The sequence below is a fragment of the Lampris incognitus genome, chromosome 2 (genome assembly GCF_029633865.1).
Source record: "Lampris incognitus isolate fLamInc1 chromosome 2, fLamInc1.hap2, whole genome shotgun sequence".
Lineage (NCBI taxonomy): Eukaryota > Metazoa > Chordata > Actinopteri > Lampriformes > Lampridae > Lampris > Lampris incognitus.
The window spans coordinates 97833289-97853099 of record NC_079212.1 but is presented as its reverse complement, the minus strand read 5'-3'; the positions used below and the strand labels follow the sequence as shown (position 1 = coordinate 97853099).

Below are 19811 nucleotides of genomic sequence, written 5' to 3'. Positions count from 1 at the left end.
TTGCTCCCTCTCTCTCTCTCTCTCTCTCTCTCTCTCTCTCTCTCTCTCTCTCTCTCTCTCTCTCTTCCTCCCTCTTTCTTCATCTCTTGCTCCCCTCCCTCTCTCTGTCTCTCTCTCTCTCCCTCTTTCTTCATCTCTTGCTCTCTGCCTCTCTCTCTCATTATGATGTGTGCTAAATAAGGCAGCCAGGTAGCTGCCCAACATGAGCCTACCAGTGGGTTTCCACTCGTCCAATTTCCATATTGAAGACCAAGAAAAAGGTCAGTCGAACTTCACCCAAACAGCTATTGACAGGAAACGGGGCCAGAGGAGGGCATTGGGAAGGGGAAGGTCAGTGATCCAGGGAAATACCATACTGACATGCAACTGAAACTGTCAGGGCTGGCAGATTAGGGGAGACATCTGAGAACATTGTTCAGCAAGTGAGGCGGTGCAGATGGCCCTGAAATAAGGCCTGGCGGATAGACGCTTGTTGCTGCACCCATATGGTTAAGCTAGATTGATGACTCGCCCGCTGATTGTTTGCTCCTTATAATGTGACCCGTCACCATATTCTGTAAGGAGCCCTCGCTCATCGTAGCCTTACCTGACCTGAGGCCAAACTTTGATGGGCCTGGGTGTCATATTTCCAAACACCCGCAGTATTACTCTAAATGAGAAGATTTCAGATCAACACAAGGGAGCCCAGAGCTTTCTTCAGGAGGAGATATTTCACTTTTTATCATTTGTGACATGCTCTGTAGGGAAAAAAATTAGGAAAGGAAACAGAGAAATGGGTTGTGGGGAGACAAAAACGTTAATAGTTATAAGGAGAGCTTTGTTGATGCCTTCTTCTTTTTCCTCTTTTTGGACTTAGCGAAAACATAATTATCCGAGTGAAGGAGGGAAAAAAAAGATGAACAAGGAGCAGATGAGCCTTGGCTAATGGATATCTTCACACAGCAGACGTCTACCAGTGTCATTAGTTGAGCGTACGGAGCGCAAAACAGTACATCGGTGCACATCTGTATAATCATACAGATGGTCACGTCCATAGAAGAAACCAGTGAAGGGAGAAATTGTGAAATAAGGAAACAGAAACGGATACAAACGAAAAGACTGAAAAGGTGTGTTCTGGAAAAAAACTATCCGAGCAAGCGCAATTAGCCGCGGGGCGCAATATTCCTCGGAAAATATGGAATTAACTTCATCGTTCGGGAGATTGATATTTGGGAAGAGCCAGTATTTGTTGGAGTGACATAATGCCAGCGACTCATCTGAGTTCACACGCTTCAACATGCACACAAACACACACTAGTGTACCGCTGAGCCAGGCTGAGCCCCCCCCCCCCCCCCCCCCCCGCTTGTTCAGAGGGTTCTTAACCGACAGGACATTTTCAAAAGCTGCCGCCTTCGTCTCCAGCCGTCAGTCTCAGCAGTCGCTTCAAACTCATTCAACCAAAGGCAGATGCTTTACCCGCGTGATTAATTCCCATTTACGGACATGGCTGTTTGAATTTAGCAGCGTGTGATGGAAAGTAGACACATGTGTCCTTTCCTTTCAGGGGTTCAGAGAAAAACAAAGAAAACAGGATACATGCAACGGGAGTAGCTTAAATTCACAATTGCATCCTAAGGCTTTGTAGGTTATATACCTTGACGCGCCAAACACGCATCTGGAGTTGGATCTTTTCGATACGCAGGCTTTAGCTTGATGCTTGTGAAACCACCTTTTATTGACAAAGACAAATTGTGCAATTTTGGGAAAATGGGATACATATGCATGAATGAGAAGGAGGACGGTGAGGATGCAAGGAGTAGAGGTGATGAAGGCGTACGAGTTTAAATACTTGGGGTCAACTGTTCAAAGTAACGGGGAGTGCAGGAGAGAGGTGAAGAAGAGAGTGCAGGCAGGGTGGAGAAGAGTGTCAGGAGTGATTTGCGACAGAAGGGTACCAGCAAGAGTTAAAGGGAAGGTTAACAAGATGGTTGTGAGACCAGCTATGTTACATGGTTTGGAGACAGTGGCACTGACGAAAAGCTGGAGGTGGCAGAGTTGAAGATGCTAAGATTTTAATTGGGAGTGATGAAGGACAGGATTAGGAACGATTATATTAGAGGGACAGCTCAGGTTGGACGGTTTGGAGACAAGGCAAGAGAGGCAAGATCGAGATGGCTTGGACATGTGTGGAGGAGAGATGCTGGGTATATTGGGAGAAGGATGCTGAATATGGAGCTGCCAGGGAAGAGGAAAAGAGGAAGGCCAAAGAGGAGGTTTATGGATGTGGTGAGGGAGGACACACAGGTGGCTGGTGTGACAGAGGAAGATGCAGAGGACAGGAAGAGATGGAAACGGATGAGCCGCTGTAGCGACCCCTAACAGGAGCAGCTGAAAGTAGCAGTAGTAGATGCAATTTTGGGCTAGCTTGTACACCGCATTATGTCAACTGGCTCTCAGACTTATTAAAGTCTGTAATTTATTTGTATGCTTGTATCTCTTCATTAAATATAAGTATTCAATACCTTCATAATTTATAGTATATTCTTAATTAAGATGAATTCATAAATGCGATCATTCACTGTGAGGCCGGGGAGTAATCTTCTGTTCGAGATTCAGCTTAACGTAGCTTCCTGAGTGTCATTTATCGTCAGCGCCGCAAAATAAAAGAAATAATGAGTGCACAACTTCTCGCGGTCCCAACCTTATTAAAAAACTGTCTTTTGAACGAGGCAGCTTGTGGCCTATGAAAGACAATAATCGCACAGTCGTGTCTTTCAAATGTTTTCACTGCCTTGCATTTGCCTCAGCAGAAGCTTTAATGATGCAAAGCGCCACCAATCCAGACTTTTGTTTGGGGCCCTTTCTCCATCACAGCACATCATGCACATCATGCACACATGCACATCATGCACATTCACATGCACGGACACACACGAGCAAACAGAGAGAGAGGGAATTGCACCTGTTTTCCCTTTTCGTAAATGACGGTACTCTATAATGGGTTTTCTGTCTCTTCCCACATAAATGATGGTGTAAAGAGGACACCTACACAAGCAGGCTAGCTCACGCTTCCATGCCCAGAGATGTCGGTAGCATCTTGAAACACTGGGGTCTTAGCCCGGCCCGCAAATTTTTAGATTTTCACCCAGTAATTGCACAATTTTCATGTTATTTCAGAGTAAAATGAATATAAGATGCGAGACACGGTGCTCTACCAAAAGATTCCCGGTCAGATGCGTAGGCTGGCTTTCACAACGTGACATCAAGAATGAACAAAATGAGTGCAATCGGAGTCCTCATTTCAACTTCATTATCAGTCTGAGTCCTCATTTCAACTCGGTTGTTATTTTTACTCTCAGCGGCAGGAGTAAAACCCTGAGAAAAAACAGGAGGCTTGCCGTTGATGAAGCCGTTATATGCTAGGTGGTCTGTTGCCAGCGCTTTGTTCAGTTCGGAAAATGGACCAAACGTGGTCTGATAGCATCTGCTTGTGTTGTGTGCCGAACTGTGCTACTACCTCTGTGTCTTATCTGTCCAGCTGATACCCCTCTTCTTCACCTCTCTCGTAGCTCTTTTGGTGTCTCGTCTGTCTGTCGCACTCCTCGTCTCCTCTGCCCGCTCCTCCTTTTCTCTCCTCCCTCTCTCCTGTCCGGCTCGTAAAAAGGATGCAAAATCAGCATATGCCAACCAAAATCTAACCAAATCTCTCGTTTTTTGGTGTGATGATTAAGTCATAAACACGTGCTATTTATCCGTTTATTTTATATGTAGACTTAACCAGTTATTTGAACACACCTACCAATATCAGATTGTACAAAAGCAAACTCTTAATGCACTATTCCATGCCATAGTGGTTCTATATAGTCATCGGTGCTCATTATTCCATATGGGCTGGCAGTCACACAACACAGCAGCCCTATTGGATGCCAGCTACAGGCCAGTATACAACGCGGCAACAGACGCACATCAATCAGCATTCTAATGCTATTTATTACTTACTGCAGTGTGATCTGATAACATCTATCTTCACGGCCTCAGCCCTTCTTCTGTTGTGCTCTTGTTTGTCTCTCTCTCGCTCTCCCCCCCACTCATCTCTCTCTCTCTCTCATTCGTATTGTATCTGTTAACATTGTGGCACTCTCCCGTCTTGACTCATTTGCTGCTACAGCAACAGGTGAGAACTCCTCCTCCAGCTCCTCTAGCATCGCCTGCGCCTCGCTGCCTTCATCCTTTTTCTTTTTTAAAAAGCTTCTTGTATCCATAGCCGTCAAGTCTCGCCTACTACCAGATGCCAACAATAACAAGCCCTGCAACTGGCATGACTCTCTCTCTGTCTCTCTCTCTCTCACAAAATGCATGTGTGTCAAGTAGCGTGAGGTAGATCTGCTGCTTTAATGACACACAGAGGACTGAAAACATACTTGCTTTTTTTTCTTTTCTTTAATCAGTGATATCGTATTATTTGTGAGGGCATTAATGCATGACCTGAATGACAGATGAATAGATCTGGAGCTCTTTTTTTCTTTTTGTTTCTTCTTATTTTTGTTAAAAAAAAAAAGGAGATCCAGGGCTATTCATAAAACATTCAGAGCTGTAGCCTCTGACACCCAGGCCTAATGAAGCCACTGCCTATGCCCGCAGACACACTGACTGATACATTTGTACACACACACACACACACACACACACACACACACACACACACACACACACACACACACCTACACAAGCACAAACAGACACTCATACACTCACACATAGACACACACTTATCCGTTTGACTCTCACACATTGGAGCCTGCTGGCTGTGTGAATATGAACAAGATATCGAAGAATGCAAAACGGTTTAATTGGAAATGAGACGCCGGAATCCTTTCACTCTATAATATCACACTCAGTGTCCCTTTTCCTTTTCCCCACAGATCCATCAATGCACCACAGGCAAAAGGCGGCGGTGAAAGACATGTGCTACCCAGCAGAGATATCCAGCTTGATGGACTACAGCACTCCGGATTCCTCGCTCGGCAAAGGTAGGGTGTTGCTCAGGAAAAATACAAGGCGTTGCCGTGGTTACATCAGGAAGTACGCATGTACCCCTTTCCCACCAAGGCAGTTTGAGGGCTGGTTCGGAGCCAGCGCCTTATCTCGAACCAGTTCTTCTCGTTTCGACAGCCAAAGAACAGGCTCTCGGCCAGGAAAACTGGTTCCAGAGCGGCAAATTTTCGATTCACCGTCAGTTTTCGTAAAACTGCCAACATTCGAAATCTGCACGGTTGATTTCTTGCCTCGAAAATTCTCAGACGTGAATTTGATGATGAAATAGTAAGCAGAAATTGTAAAATAAATAAATAAAAATGAGAAAACTATACAGTTGATTTCTCACCTCGTCCTGCTGTGAAAGCAGAGACGTACTATCCAGTGACTTAAAGACATGGCTCTGTAGCCAGCTCGAGCCCGGGTGGAAAAGCCAACCGGTTCTTGATGCTGCAATCCATTCAAAGTCCGGGGTCGGAATTCCCCAGTTGAAATTTACAATTTCCGACCTCTAAGCATTCCAGGTGCACGATGCCAAATGTAAACAAAAAACATGGCCGACCGTGATAAACTGGTGTTTTTATTGGTAAGCGTACAAACAGTTGAAATGTAAGCAGTGCCGCCTCCTAGCATATATATAAATGAAACAGAGGAATAACTTTTGTGCACAGATAACTTTCAGAGATTGTTCACCATAACCAGCTACTTAATAACATTGTCGACATATTTTGACATCGATCACATGCAGAACAGGTTTTTACTATACAATAGTATGTATTACTGTAATTAAATACAGGCAAATATATGTTATTTTGCCTTAGTTGATGGTTTGCCATTAACACTGTGCACCTCCCTGGGTGCTTCCATTGTTGTGCAATGTCAGACAGTTGCGTCTCCATGAAGTCGGGGTAGATGGATTTGCCCCGAGTTTACAAGTAGGAACTATTACTTCGAGTGGCGTTCCATTGTACTTTTTCTAGTCGGAGGTTGGAAACCTCGATTTCCAAGTTGTCTGGAACGCAGCATTAGAGGGTTGGCTAATTGAACCAAAAGTGAACCGGCACTAGCACCAGACCCAGAGCTAGAATTAGGTTTGGGTCGGTGGGAAGGGGATTTGTCCCGGCAGTTAAAAGACAGTGCCGTCGGCTTGTCAGGTGGGTTAAGACGGGAGCAAATGCCTACACGGGGTAAGAGTGTGAGAATAATCTGATAAAAGCCCCGGATAATGGGTGGGTACCGGGGTGCAAAGGCCTTGCGGATCACAGCGTTCTTTGAAGAAGACAGGCTAAATAACATATTCTCTTACCTGGTGCTGGTCTTACTTTTGAAAGCACAACAAGCAAGGACCACGAAACATGTGGAAACTTAACAATAAGTGAGTGACTCCCATTTGGAAAAAAGAAAAAAGCTTTATCCCTCTGCTTTATAGATTGCTCCAATACAAATGGCGTTTCACAAGTGATTATTGTAATGAATTATATTGCACTGGCCGATTATTGCATTGTGATGCAGCCCTTTACTGTCTCCAATCACTGTCTGCAATTTGAGAAATCGGATATCTTACAGGAAGGCCCGTGTGGCTCAGGATAATAGTTTTCATCGGTCTGCCTTCAGCAGTAATCAATCTAACCAACTAATGATACTCACCGGCACAAGAGAGTATAATCATAAACTCTATTGATCTCCTGGATATTGTTGCTTAATCTATAAATCCTGCGGCTGTTCCATTTTCTCACCATAATGTCTTCTGTTATTCTCTCGCCCACTCGTACCAAGCCAGAAAGTCTCCCCACAACTGTAATTCTGATCATTTCATCCAATCGGGCCTCTGCAAGGCTGTGTGTTCAGGGCGCCATTACACAAGTCTCATGTCGTTTCCATCAACCCAGGGAAGAGACAGTGGTGACCCAAATCATTGTCATTCTCCTCGCTTTCCAAGCGTCCATCATCCCTTTCCCCTTCACTCCTCTTCTTCACCTTCCGTCTGTCCCCTCCTATCCTCTCTCAAAGTGAGATAATATTATAATGCCTGTCTTTTCTTGCGCACAGCCAGCGCCGATAATGCGAACTGACAGATCAACTGTACGCGGCTGTAAAATGCACAGCAGAAGGAGAGAGTGGGAAGATTTCGAAAAAGGAAAACAAAAAGGCTGTCAGGGTTTCTCCCGTCTTGTGTATGGTTAAAGCAAATGAATGACACAGAGATGTAGGGAGTTAAGCGCTGGTATATGCACAGACGGGAGTGGAGGGTTTCAGACTAAGGAACCGTCGGCGCAAAAGTGACGGCCCTGATGAGATTCGCGGCGGCTGTGAGGCAAAAGACAGCATGACCTTGAAATTACAATGTTCCTTATTTCAGGAAAAGAAAAAAAACTAATTAACATTGTGCAACTCTACAAACAAGACTTAACAAGTTGCTGGAATTTTGAAATCATTTAACGATAACTATTGCCGTAGGTAGAAACAGCAAATTTTTATTCCTATCAGTTATGCTTTGCGGCATGTAAAAACGTTTAATAGTCGGTATCTTGAACTCGCCGAAGAGGGAAGGAACATCGCAATTACAAGCCCACGGCAGTCCGGTGACTGATGGTGCCGAGAAACTACAGCCTGATGCAGTAAAAGAAAGTACTGAAACAACTCACAATACAAAGTGTGCACGATGTGTAACTGTATTGTAGCAAATGCGGTTCACAAATAACCACGTAAAAGACGCATCGGGGGGGGGGGGGTAACGGCGGCACTTGGCGCAGCAACAGCGTTGCAGCTGTCTTTTGTCTCGGCTGCGATCGCTCAGAGCGGGGTTAAGACCGGCTGGGATTCTTGAGCTGGCGGGGATTGACGGATCCATTGCCTCGGCTGACAAGCGTCTGATCTTTTGCACAGCGCCGCGCATCATCATCATCATCATCATCATCATCCTCCTCTGACAGACGGGGTGGATGGCATGCTTGGCATGTGAGCTGCCCTTGTGTGTTTTAATAGCGACAGGTGTAACTCGCCTCTCTTATCACGCACACACCTACCCGCCTGCATGCATGCCAGCACACATGTGCTGTTAAGCTGCTCTATCACCGTTTAGCCTGCTAGTTGCGCCCTCGCCTTACTCATTAGTCAGGAATCCTAACGCGACTGTACATCCCGGTTAGCTAAGCATGCCGTTGTAGTTCAGTGGACTCCCGACCCGCTCTCCTTGTACTTCCTAGACGTGTCCTCTGGCCTCGGCGTCGGGCGTCTTTGAGGAAGTGAGGCCGACCGGACCCGGCCCTTACTACCTCTTGCGGTTGTGTCCGCACTCGTCCAAGTCCTCGTCTAACAGACACATATGCCGCCCCGGCCGGGCGGCGGAAGAGAGGCGGTCTTACGGGGCTCTTGACGGGATTTGACGGCCGCTAGGAGCATACACGCCTGTGGACTTGTGATGCGGTCTAGATCTGACCCTGCTCGTGCGAGCCCGGCGTTAACTCGTTGCTTTGGTCATTCACTTATATTAACCGTGATTTGTTTCAGAGGTCACGTTCTCGCCGTTTCGTAGTTTGAAATTCAGACTCCTCTGCACAAACGAGCGCTCTGGATGCGAGTTTTGTAATCCCCTGTTGGTGACAAATGTGTCAGGAACGCCCTGAGAGTACATATCTTACATAGTCCTCCGTCAGGTTTTTTAAGACGGGCCGGTATGTGTACTTGTACACTGTGTCCTGCCATCAGGTGGAGTGAGAGCACTGTCACTGCAACAGCTGCTCCAGTGACTCACCTGGCCTATTACCCAAGGCATGCCTCCACCTCCAGCCCCCACCCCCACCCACCCCCCGCTCTCTGTCGCTTCTAAAGGAAAAACGGGAGGGGTAAAAGAGGGAGGGGTGTACCGAGTGTGTCGAGCACGGGAGGGGGGTGGGGTGGGGTGGGGTGGGGGGGTCCTTGTTGAATGCCGTCTGTCTGCCTCTGGGTGTGTCGCAAAACAGGTAAACAGGAAAAGACAGAGGGGGACGAACGAGGGACGGGAGCGAGGGAAGGCGAGAGGACAGGGAAGCAGGCTGCTAACCTGTCTGGGTGGAGCCAGAGCAGGCAGAGTGGGGAGCGGCTGGCTCGCTAGTTGGAGCACGGTGTGTGTGTGTGTGTTTCAAGTTGTCGTTTGTGAGTGGAGGTGGGTTTTGTTTTTTTCTTTCTTCACCTGCTATGAGAACACACACCGCGACTGACAGTGGAGCCCAGCGGAGCCCGCGCTGAGGAGGACATGAGGTCCGAGAAGGAAGAGGGGAAGGCTGGTGAGTGAGCGACAGACAGATGGACGGAGAGAGAGAGAGCGATAGAGGGAAGAAGAAGAGGTGTACCGGCCGTGTTGGAAGACCTACACAGGCCGTGAAACCGGGTGCAGTCGGCCGTTCACGTGTGTGTCCGTGTGTTTGATAGCTCGCCTCGGGGTTCACGACAGCAGTTTGAATGACACCGTTCAACTTGGGTTTTTTTTTTTCTGAAAAGCCAGAAAAATGTGTGGCTCTGTGTTTACAGCAACACATATCTGTTTTGTTTGAGATTCTTGAGCAAACGTGTCAAGGGTTATTTCGCGTGTATATTAACTTCTTTTTTTTTTGCTGTAAATCTGTTTCCTCTTCAGTTTTAAGCGTTTCTCCATTAAGTCCTGCTGTTATTTATTGTTTCGAATATATTCTGATTTATTGTATGATAAGTAGTAAATGCTGACCTAGATACAACATGTACATATGGATAATATACTAATCTGTTAATCTGCCATAAGCAATGAGCATGGATGGAATGGTATTTGGTCAGACGTTGGGCCGTGTTTGGCCTTTCAGCATCTCAGTGAATATACCATACCATCCATAATCTGACACGGGGACCGTATCTACGTTAGCTTCTTCAATTGGCTCACTGCAGAGGGAGGACATAACTTCATCAAGTGATGATGTAAGAATTTATAGGGGGGGGGGGGATATCAGAGATTATAGCAAAAAAGAAGTTTGGAGATTCTGCTTATATTTCCTGACATTTCCCATGTACTTAAGGCACATTAACGACGGTCTGCTTAGTTGGCCTGAGCCGGATTTTGACCCAGGACCAGCACCACAGACCAAGCAAAGTTGGGATGTTGCTCACATGCTGTGTGTGTGTGTGTGTGTTTGTGTGTGTGTGTGTGTGTGTGTGTGTGTGTGTGTGTGTGTGTGTGTGTGTGTGTGTGTGTGTGTGTGTGTGTGTGTGTGTGTGTGTGTGTGTGTGTGTGTGTGTGTGTGTGTGTGTGTGTGTGTCTTGGGTCTAGTGGTGATATGAAGGAGGTTCAGGGGAGGGTGTGTTTCCTTCCGTGGCAGACACCTTGACAGCCCACCTTTCTTGCAAGGACAAACTTGGTTTGTGGGGCCATTTGGGATGCTCCCCACTTCTTCAAGGGTCTATTTTAGGGTTAAGACTTGGGATTCGGCGGCATGGTGGCACAGTGGTTAGCGCGTTTGCCTCACAGCAAGAAGGTTCTGGGTTCGAGCCCCGGGGTAGTGCAACCTTGGGGCTTGTCCAGGGTCGTCCTCTGTGTGGCGTTTGCATGTTCTCCCCGTTTCTGCATGGGTTTCCTCCCACAGTCCAAAGACATGTATGTCAGGTGAATCGGCCATACTGAAATTGCCCCTAGGTATGAATATGTCTGTGTGTGTGTGTGTGTGTGTGTGTGTGTGTGTGTGTGTGTGTGTGTGTGTGTGTGTGTGTGTGTGTGTGTGTGTGTGTGTGTGTGTGTGTGTGTGTGTGTGTGTGTGTGTGTGTGTGTGTGTGTGTGTTGGCCCTGTGTGATGGCCTGACAGCCTGACGCCCAATGACTGTTCGGATGGGCTCCAGCATCCCCGCGACCCTGACAGCAGGATAAATGGTTCGGATGATGGATGGATGGATGGATGGATGGATGGACTTGGGTTTGTAAGGGTTAAGGTTAGGGTAAGTTTAGAGGCTAGGGAATGAATGTAATCAATGAAGGTCCTTACAACTATAAGTGTATACCTGTGTGTGTGTGTGTGTGTGTGTGTGTGTGATTGTGATTGTGAGTTGTTAGAGAGTGTTAAGGCGTGCATGCCGAGTGTGTCCTAGTGATATTTGATGGGATAAGACCGCCTGATCCCGATGTGTTTGCACGACTCCGTCTGCTGATCTACTCTGTACCCAAAGGTTGAGCGCCCAGATCACAGAAGATAATTGGTTTGACCGAGTGCAGTGCCCCCTGACAGATGGTACCACTGGTGTTGGCATCAAACTTGCAGTCGCAGTCCCTTAGTGACGTGCTCAACGGGCCCTAGGCCTTCACCCAGACTGGCGGAGATGTAACGTGGAACAACCCCATGGAGAGGAAAGCTTTGCTCAGCATCCTGTAGTGAGTCAGAGCTTGGTTATCAGACACAGGGAGGTGCTAGTTTACATCTTCTACACGAGAATTACCGAGGCTGATACTGAAAATAAAGCAACGGGGTTTTCTCCATGATTACAATGGAAAATGTAATTAGGTCCTCATAGTTTCCTGTAAAAGCTTTGGTAGCATCACAGACCCCGCTGCTAAAAAAAGGACCATTGAAGCTTCATTTGAAGTGCCTTGCCCAGGTACATGAAAGCAGGTTAGTCGTTTAGAGCTCTATTTTCCCTACAGCCTACGTGTTTCTGGCAGATGTTTGGGCATGGCAGAGGACTGGATGGTACTAAGGTTTCAGCCCCACATTCCAGCTGTTGGTGATTACTACCATCCCTCTGATGCCTGCCCACTCCTCATGGCCTCCATTTACTCAGGATTGGTATTGGAACTCATCGTCATCATCATCATCGACAGTTACATGGGGTCGAGTATGACCATCCTCCCTCTGGGTCCTTAGGTGATCATAGAGGCCGATCCTGGAGCTGCATAATGGGAGGATGCCTGTGCATGACAGCTTTTTACATAGAGTGGCTGATGCACCTGCAGCCACCACACGGTCCTTGGCAGGGAGTGGCCAGAGTTCAATGGCATGGAGAACCAAAACAATTTGAGACCACCCTCTGTTGCAGGCTTCATCCGCCTTCACTGCCTTTGTGACCTGGAGACATCTTCTGCCAGCTCCGCTGTTGAAGTCTTTGTTGGAACCTCCCCCTTGACCCCATCCGTCTCGGGTGACCCTACCAGGAGCCAAGCTCCGGACGGCATAGCTCTTGGGATCATTGGCAAGCTTCTCCACCATGGAAAGGTGGCGATCCAGGAGAAGGGATTGGAACTAGTGATAGTTCACTAGGCCACATAACATTTTATGCATCGCTGGCTAGGAAAAAAAAAAATCTCAACAGTTTACTCAGTATTGAGCTGATCCCACGCACAGTGGGAGATTTCAATGAATTCAATGAATGGAGCTGCAGGAAGAATGTATTCAAGTTGCTGTGCTTGGCATTGACTGTAGTCTTAAAGGTCCAAAATAAGCCTGTTCCAAGTCCTCTGTACTCATCCACAAGCACATGCCTGGCAGCAAGCCTAATTTGCCTATGATAAACGTGTGAATCAGTTGCAGCTATCTGCACTTGGCATCCCTGCATTGACCTCAGTTGTAACGTAAACCCCACAGCCAATTAATTAATGGAAGCTGTTCCCCGCAGATACAGTATGCCGCAATACACACTCAAGTACACATACACGAGCATGCACGCATACACATGCACATACACAAAAACTCATATGCTTTGCGCACTTGCACATACACATAAACACACTCATACTGACACACACACGTTGGCGCTTTAGTAATCTTTACAGAGATTTAACCTCAAAAAAAAATTAGCATGCCATCTCCCTGGACTTATGTTAGGTCAAATTTGTGTAATAAAAACATTAGCATGTATATTAGGATGTAATGGAAGATGTGCCTCCTGCGCTGAACCAGATAGGGATGTTTCCAGCGCCCGGCATAGGGGGTTAGCATTAAGCAGCAGATAGAGTGGTCAGTAAAGCTGAGAGCCAACACCACGGATTACTTACGCCCATATATATTTTAGAAGTTCTGTAATACCCAGAGTAGGAGGGACACGACCCCTGCGTATACGGTGTTTTTACGATTCAGAATGTACAGGAAGACTGCATGCATCAGGAATAGAGTGTTTTCTCTTTCTGTTTTTTGGTGAAAGATCAAGGCTCGGCAGCATCCGAGGTACGGCAAATTTGTCTCTTTTCCAACCCACGCCAGTCTCTGCAACCTACACACCATTCACTGCACAAGTTCTCCATGTGACTATAGCGCACATAAACAATATGGTCTCTAAATATAGTTCCCCTCATTGCTTTAAAAGACTCCCTAATCTCCGGAGCCTTCATCTCCCACCCACCCAAACCCCATCCTCTGTGATCCGACACTCGGTAGGGAGCCATTGACGAAATGAACGCGCTTGCTATTTCCGAGGCGTATCTCTCGTTCCCGCTCTCTATCTGCTTCATTTGTCCATTTGATGTTATCCTTTTACATAAGCACTTGAATTTGGGACATCCTTGTGTCTTGAGACATGAACAGATTCTTCTCGTTTTGTTTTTTTTTTGTTTTTGTTTTTTCAAACGGATTACAGCGTGTTTCTTCAGAGGCAGCTCTGAACAGCCATTTTGTGTTTGGTTTTAGGAGGTCTTACTGAAAGACCCTTCACTCTCCTGAGATCTGAGCCGATTTCTGGAGAGCCGTTCTCGTTTCTCCGTCAGCCGAGCTTTGTTCTCTCCCCTCTTATTAACAAGGTAATTCTCACGGAGGCTGAAGTAGATATGCTGAGCGGGGACGGGTATTCGTTTGTGGTAAATGCCCCGTTTTGAGTTGTGATAGCCATCCTCATTTAAATAAGTCTGTTTTGTCCCACGGGGTTTCGATTCCCCGACCGTCCTGAGGGCACCGTCTCAGGCAGGACTCTGAAACCGATGCAGATTTTTAATAGGATGAGGTTCGCTGCTCAGCCCTAAATATGTAAGTAGCGGGGTTCATCCTGGTTCATCCTCACCCCGTCTGTCCTGCTGTGGTACCTGCGTGATAAGTTTGATCAAGAGCTGAGACAGACTGCTGTCATCTCCCGGGGCAATGTCATCTGATCTTCTTTATATGCTGCAATTAGTGAGGGCCAGAGCTCAGCAGACGTATGCTCCAAGCACAGTTCAGCACAGACTTAGCTGACTGTGAACACACACACACACACACACACACACACACACACACACACACACACACATGCACACACATGCACAAAAGCTTGTCAGACACAGCGATTCACCATTAGCAGGAGTCTGGAGGATGGGTGGATGACAGAGAAAGTGGAAACAGAGAAGGTGGTCGTAGCCACTCCGAGGACTGAGCCATTGCATTATGGACGATGAGGATACTTTATTTATAACGATAGTACTACCCAGTGAAGGTCATTGCCAGCGCCAAGGCAACTTCATAAACTCCCATAGTAAAAATGCCTCATTAAATGGACCCAATATAACAAAAACAGCGGGATACCTGAATGTAGGCTGTTACTGAAATTGATTTTATTTATGGGGTACAAAATGATTGCAAAAGAGTTTGCCTACTGGCGGGAAACACTTAAAGTAGTTGCTCTTCATTTCTACATCTTCCATTGAGATTATCTGAACTATACCATATTAGCAATTATCCTAATTTAATGGGCTTCCCTTAGCCAATCAGAAAATGAGTGTTCTTGCAGGTGCTAATGTGAATATGACATAGACACACGATCAAACAGCACTCCGATACGTGTTGGACAGGGTTAGCCAGGTGGATCGGCCATGCAGGCAGGGTCAGCTCTCTGGGATCTTGACCCTCGGGTGCCCACGGCCATCACCGATCACTGAGATGTTAGCGAATTCACAACTCACCGCGGGTTGCTGTCAAAATGTGAGCGTAAGGGCGTCCGGGTGGCATGGCGGTCTGTTCCGTTGCCTACCAACATGGGGATCGCCGGTTCGAAGCCCCGTGTTGCCTCCGCTTGGTCGGGCGTCCCTACAGACACAATTGGCCGTGTCTGCAGGTGGGAAGCCGGATGTGGGTATGTGTCCTGGTTGCTGCACTAGCACCTCTAGACTGCACAGCGAACAGGCGCTCCGACCCACCAGAGCGCCTGTTCGGGGGGGGACTGGGGGCTACGCCCCCCAGGTGAAACTCCTCACTGTCAGGTTAAAAAAACGGCTGGCGACTCCACATGTATCGGGGGAGGCATGTGGTAGTCTGCAGCCCTCCCCGGATCGGCAGAGGCGGGTGGAGCAGCGACCGGGATGGCTCGGAAGAGTGGGGGAATCGGCTGGCTACAACTGGGGAGAAAAAGGGAGGAAAAAAATCCCCAAAAAAATAAAATAAAATGTGAGTGTAAGCACCGGGACGATGACTTGCTTCTGCTGCGGTCACTGTTCTCCCCGGTTTCTGCCATTGTCAGCGTTGGTTGGGAAAGCCACGTTTCACCACCTGATGAGTCAACACCAGAAAAGGCTAACTTTATGCAAGCGCCTCATAAGGTGTCCCTGTTACTCTACACCAATTATATACTCTTTATTTTTTTATTTTTTTGGTGGAGTTTTTGTTTGTTTGTTTGTCTGAGGTTGTAAACAACAACAGGACACAAACCAGGCGATTAGCGCGCATGAGGCAGAGGGGCATTAAACATTGATAGTGACACGGTAAGACAGGTACGCGGTAGAAACATGGTAGAAAACGTCTTCTAAGCCACTTTTCCAACCTTCAGATGTTTGGTATTGAGTCGGGGGGGGCGAGGTTTTCTGGATATTTCTGCCTAAGGGCAGAAACATCTTGAGCCCGGCCCAGCGAATGACCGCAGGATGATGTAAGGGACCTATCGTTATTATTGTGCGGGGCAAAATAATTGAAAGATGAATTCGGGCGCTTGACTACACGGTGCAGTTGAAAGGAATTAACGCTGATTTATTGACGGGAGGATGACGGGCCAATGCCAGGGTGATTTCTGACCCGGGATTTGGCATTTGTCGACAGTTCAGACGCAGAGATGTGAAATTCATGAGATCATGCATTACCGAGTCATTGAGATGAGGAGGAGGAGGAGGAGGAGGAGGAGGAGGAGGAGGAGGAGGAGGTCGCATGTTATCAGGCCGGCATGTGCTTACAGAGACGTGGAGGCTCGGACCCCTGCAGAACAACTCACGTCATCACTCAACCTGTTTTATTCAGATGCACTGCTGTTATCTAAGAAGCAGCCCTGATGTCTGTTGTTGTTTGACACGGCGGCGGCGTCTGATCAGGTTTTGAAAATAATTCATCCAAAAGAATAACATATGCGGCGTTTGAATGATGTTTTCCGATTAAACATATAGTGGCTTCACTCATACAAACAGAATTGCATGCAGGCAAAGCCTTGAACCTTCCCAGCATCCGTGGTATATATACATCTATGACATGTTGCATGGTTTTACACACATGCAAAACATTGCGCTACATTTCCTGATCGAGTTCACATTTGAATATTTTCCGCAGTTGTGACTTGTGAGAGACTTGTTCTGTGAAATGGTGACATTGCTTTGCTGGCGAGCTCCACCAGAAACAGTGCCTGCAGTGCTACAGCAGAAATGCCTCCCTGCACAGTCTTAAGCAAGTCATCTTTGCTTTTCATCCCCTAGCGCCAGTTCCCCCCTGAACCCCCCTCCTCCCATCCTGCCCATCTAACCAATAGACGGCATATCATTGCTGGGGCCCCGGCACCATCAGAGCCACCAGGGATGAACAAAAACAGTGTGGGAAAATGCAGCAGATGAGACCAGGCTATGCAAGGAGCCAAAATACCTCCATGCTCTATTTCCAGATTATTCTGGGAACTGACAATCAAATGGTAGACCAAGGATTGTGGGATTTTTTTTTTAGCATATTGCGAGATTACATGCGCATTCCCTCTGAATGCTGTTGTCTGAATACAAATCCCTCCCTGCCCTGTGATCTATATACTGTACAGCACGTGTAATTCGGGGGGGGGGGCACAGACGCACAACATAGATCATTTAGGATCAATGCACTTTTATGGCAGAGCTTTTTGTAATGTTCTAGCAGTCTCTGAGTCTCACCCAATGGCCAGCTGAGACAGACATGAAAGCCCGTGTCTTTAATAAGCTGCTGCTCTTCCAGTAGCTGACTAACATATTTGTTCTGTAGTCATCAAAGCGGTTCAACAAGACTGAGCACCCATTCATGCTGCCCAGACCTGCATGTCAGCCAGCCACAGAGGACCCCGCAGTGTGTGTGTGTGTGTGTGTGTGTGTGTGTGTGTGTGTGTGTGTGTGTGTGTGTGTGTGTGTGTGTGTGTGTGTGTGTGTGTGTGTGTGTGTGTGTGTGTGTGTGTGTGTGTGTGTGTGTGTGAGCGATCATGTAAATAGTCTTTTGCCGGGTCAAAGTTGCTGACGGATATGGCGGTCGGGTTGCAAGGATAACGCAACCGGTGAGAAAGTAAATAGACAAGCGTGAAATTCGGCACATTGTATGTGGTCAAACGGCTTTCCATATTTTGCCTCCTCGTTTGCCATGACCTCTTTTTTTTCTTTTTGCTGCAAGTGATGAGCAATTAACGCCGTGCAAATACAATCAAGAAACATAGCCGAACACATTCAGCTTATAAGACTGAATATATGCTTGAAAGGCAAATCACCCAGTTTCCAACATGACATGAGTTAAATTTGATTTAATAACCCTACTTATACATACAAATTGGACTTAATGGTTGTAAATACATTCCTGTGAGACAACAATTCAGACAGCACCGTTTGTTTACACAGTGAAGGTGTAAATGTGTGTGTGACCTCGCTGCCCTGTTGGAAGCTTCCTGAGAGATTAGGGGAGGGGGACCCTCGTTGCCTTCAGCGGTGTCTTGGACAAATACAGCTGAGCTACAGTAAACTACGCAGAACTGAACAGTCGGCCTGGATGAGAAGATGACAGACAGCCGTGCATGTCATAACTCCGAGGGGCTGAACAGTTCGCTGGCGTTAACTCAATAATATGTTTAGCGTCCTTCTTAAGATGTCAGAAGTGACGAGTTCCGGCCGCTGGCTGCACCTCACCGACAGCAGCACCCAGGCCTCAGACTGCTCCCTAGCCTAGGCAGCAGGCAGCAGCCACTTAGGCTCTCCTATACAAATCTGTGTGTGCGCGTGTGTGTGTGTGTGTGTGTGTGTGTGAGGGAGAAAGGGGGGGGGGGGAGAGTGAGGGAAGACCTGGTACCTGTCCAGTGGATTTGAATGACTCTAATGGGAGGCTGAAGGAATCTAATCGTTTAGCTAAGATCATTATACAGTCGGCACTAGATAACAGCAACACACACACACCACTGAGTATGGTCGATATGACTTTGCATCTAATGTATCTTTTTAAATGCTAAGTTACATTGTATATAACAGGTATTGATGTGGTTGATGTGGAGGTGTGTGGTTGTCCCCGGCACTGCCCTTTGTGAGGCTTTGACTCCATTCAGTGTACAGTTTGGCAGCTTTTCTCTCAGCGCCGCTGCAAACAGGTTTATCCACATATGTTCAGATATCTGGAGGGGATTCTGTAAGGTTACTTTTCCATGCCTTGATTTTTTATTTTTTTTTTGCATCCCGACTTTGCTGAAAGGGAACGTAAAAAGAAGAAACGATTATTTTGAATGAGCTGGAACATGTATGGCTGTGTGTGTGTGTGTGTTGGGGGGGGGTGTTGATGGAAATTGCATTTATGGGACACATGATGTTGACTGCTTCTCTTTACATAACCGGTTGCAACTGCATCCTATAAATGCAGTTGCAACCGGTTCCTTCAGGCGCCATTCTCAGCGCGATACATTCAGAGACACGGTCTCTCGTTTTAAACGGGCTTAACATTATGTCCAAATCAAGTATGAATGACAATGGACAAATGCACAACAGGCTGTCGTAATAAAGTTTGATAGCATAATAAAGCACATTTAAGTTATTAATAAAAAAAAGAAATCGGTGGAAAAGTGGACTACATGACTACATGACAGCTTCTGCAAAGCAGAGCTGCAGATGGTGCCAGGATGGTAGCCAGGGACCATTAGGGGTTGTCTTTACATTACAGCGAGGGCAGTTGAATTTTAACAATTCATAATTCAGACTTAAAGAAGATTCTTAGGATGCGAGGCGCCTCAGAAGTCATGCTCCTGTCCTCGCTGGCTCTACATAGTCATCGAAAGTGGCAGCTGGGCTCCCTGCGACAAATAGCACGAGTGCCTAAACAGGTGAATAAGCGGATTTAGGCTTCAAGAAGGCCGTGAAAGATTGCTCTCTCGGGATGCAGACTATTTTTGCCACATGTAAAACAGAGCGGCTCAGTGTGTCTCCCCGGTTCTGAGTCGACAGCGACTGATGGGCTGTCCCTTCCTGTCTTATCGCTGCTGCTGCAGTCTCGCGCCTTCTGGCTGCAGGCCTGGGGAGACCTCCTCAGATACAAACACACACATGCATACACACACACACACAAACACACACAAACCTGCCATCTTTGTGTTTCACTCGCACCTGCTCTCACATACACAGCAGTTGGCAATTTCAGACACAGAGATTTGCATGCACTTACAAGCACGTACCACTTTTTCTTCTATTTGACTTGCCTACACACACATGCACACACACACACACACACACACATGCTGCTGTCCTAGCTTGCACAATTGTTAGGAATTGTCAACCTTTTCACCTTTCAACAAGTGATCCAATGCCAGAGGTTGAAGAACTACCAGTTTGCCAGCTCGGATGTGTTTCCTCCTGTCATTAAAAACGCTGCATTCTTTGGTAAGAAAGCTCGTATATAAATCA

The 19811-nt window shown here is 47.0% G+C and overlaps 1 protein-coding gene across 2 annotated transcripts in view; it reads left to right on the top strand.

The window, feature by feature from the left end:
- The window catches only part of kaznb (kazrin, periplakin interacting protein b), a 68220-nt gene that overhangs the window by 38764 nt on the left and 9645 nt on the right, over window positions 1-19811 (top strand). For both annotated transcript variants that reach the window (XM_056273606.1, XM_056273605.1), the window contains exon 3: window positions 4903-5010. In XM_056273606.1, coding sequence (XP_056129581.1) covers window positions 4903-5010 — 108 coding nt within the window. The remainder of the gene's footprint in view (window positions 1-4902; window positions 5011-19811) is intronic.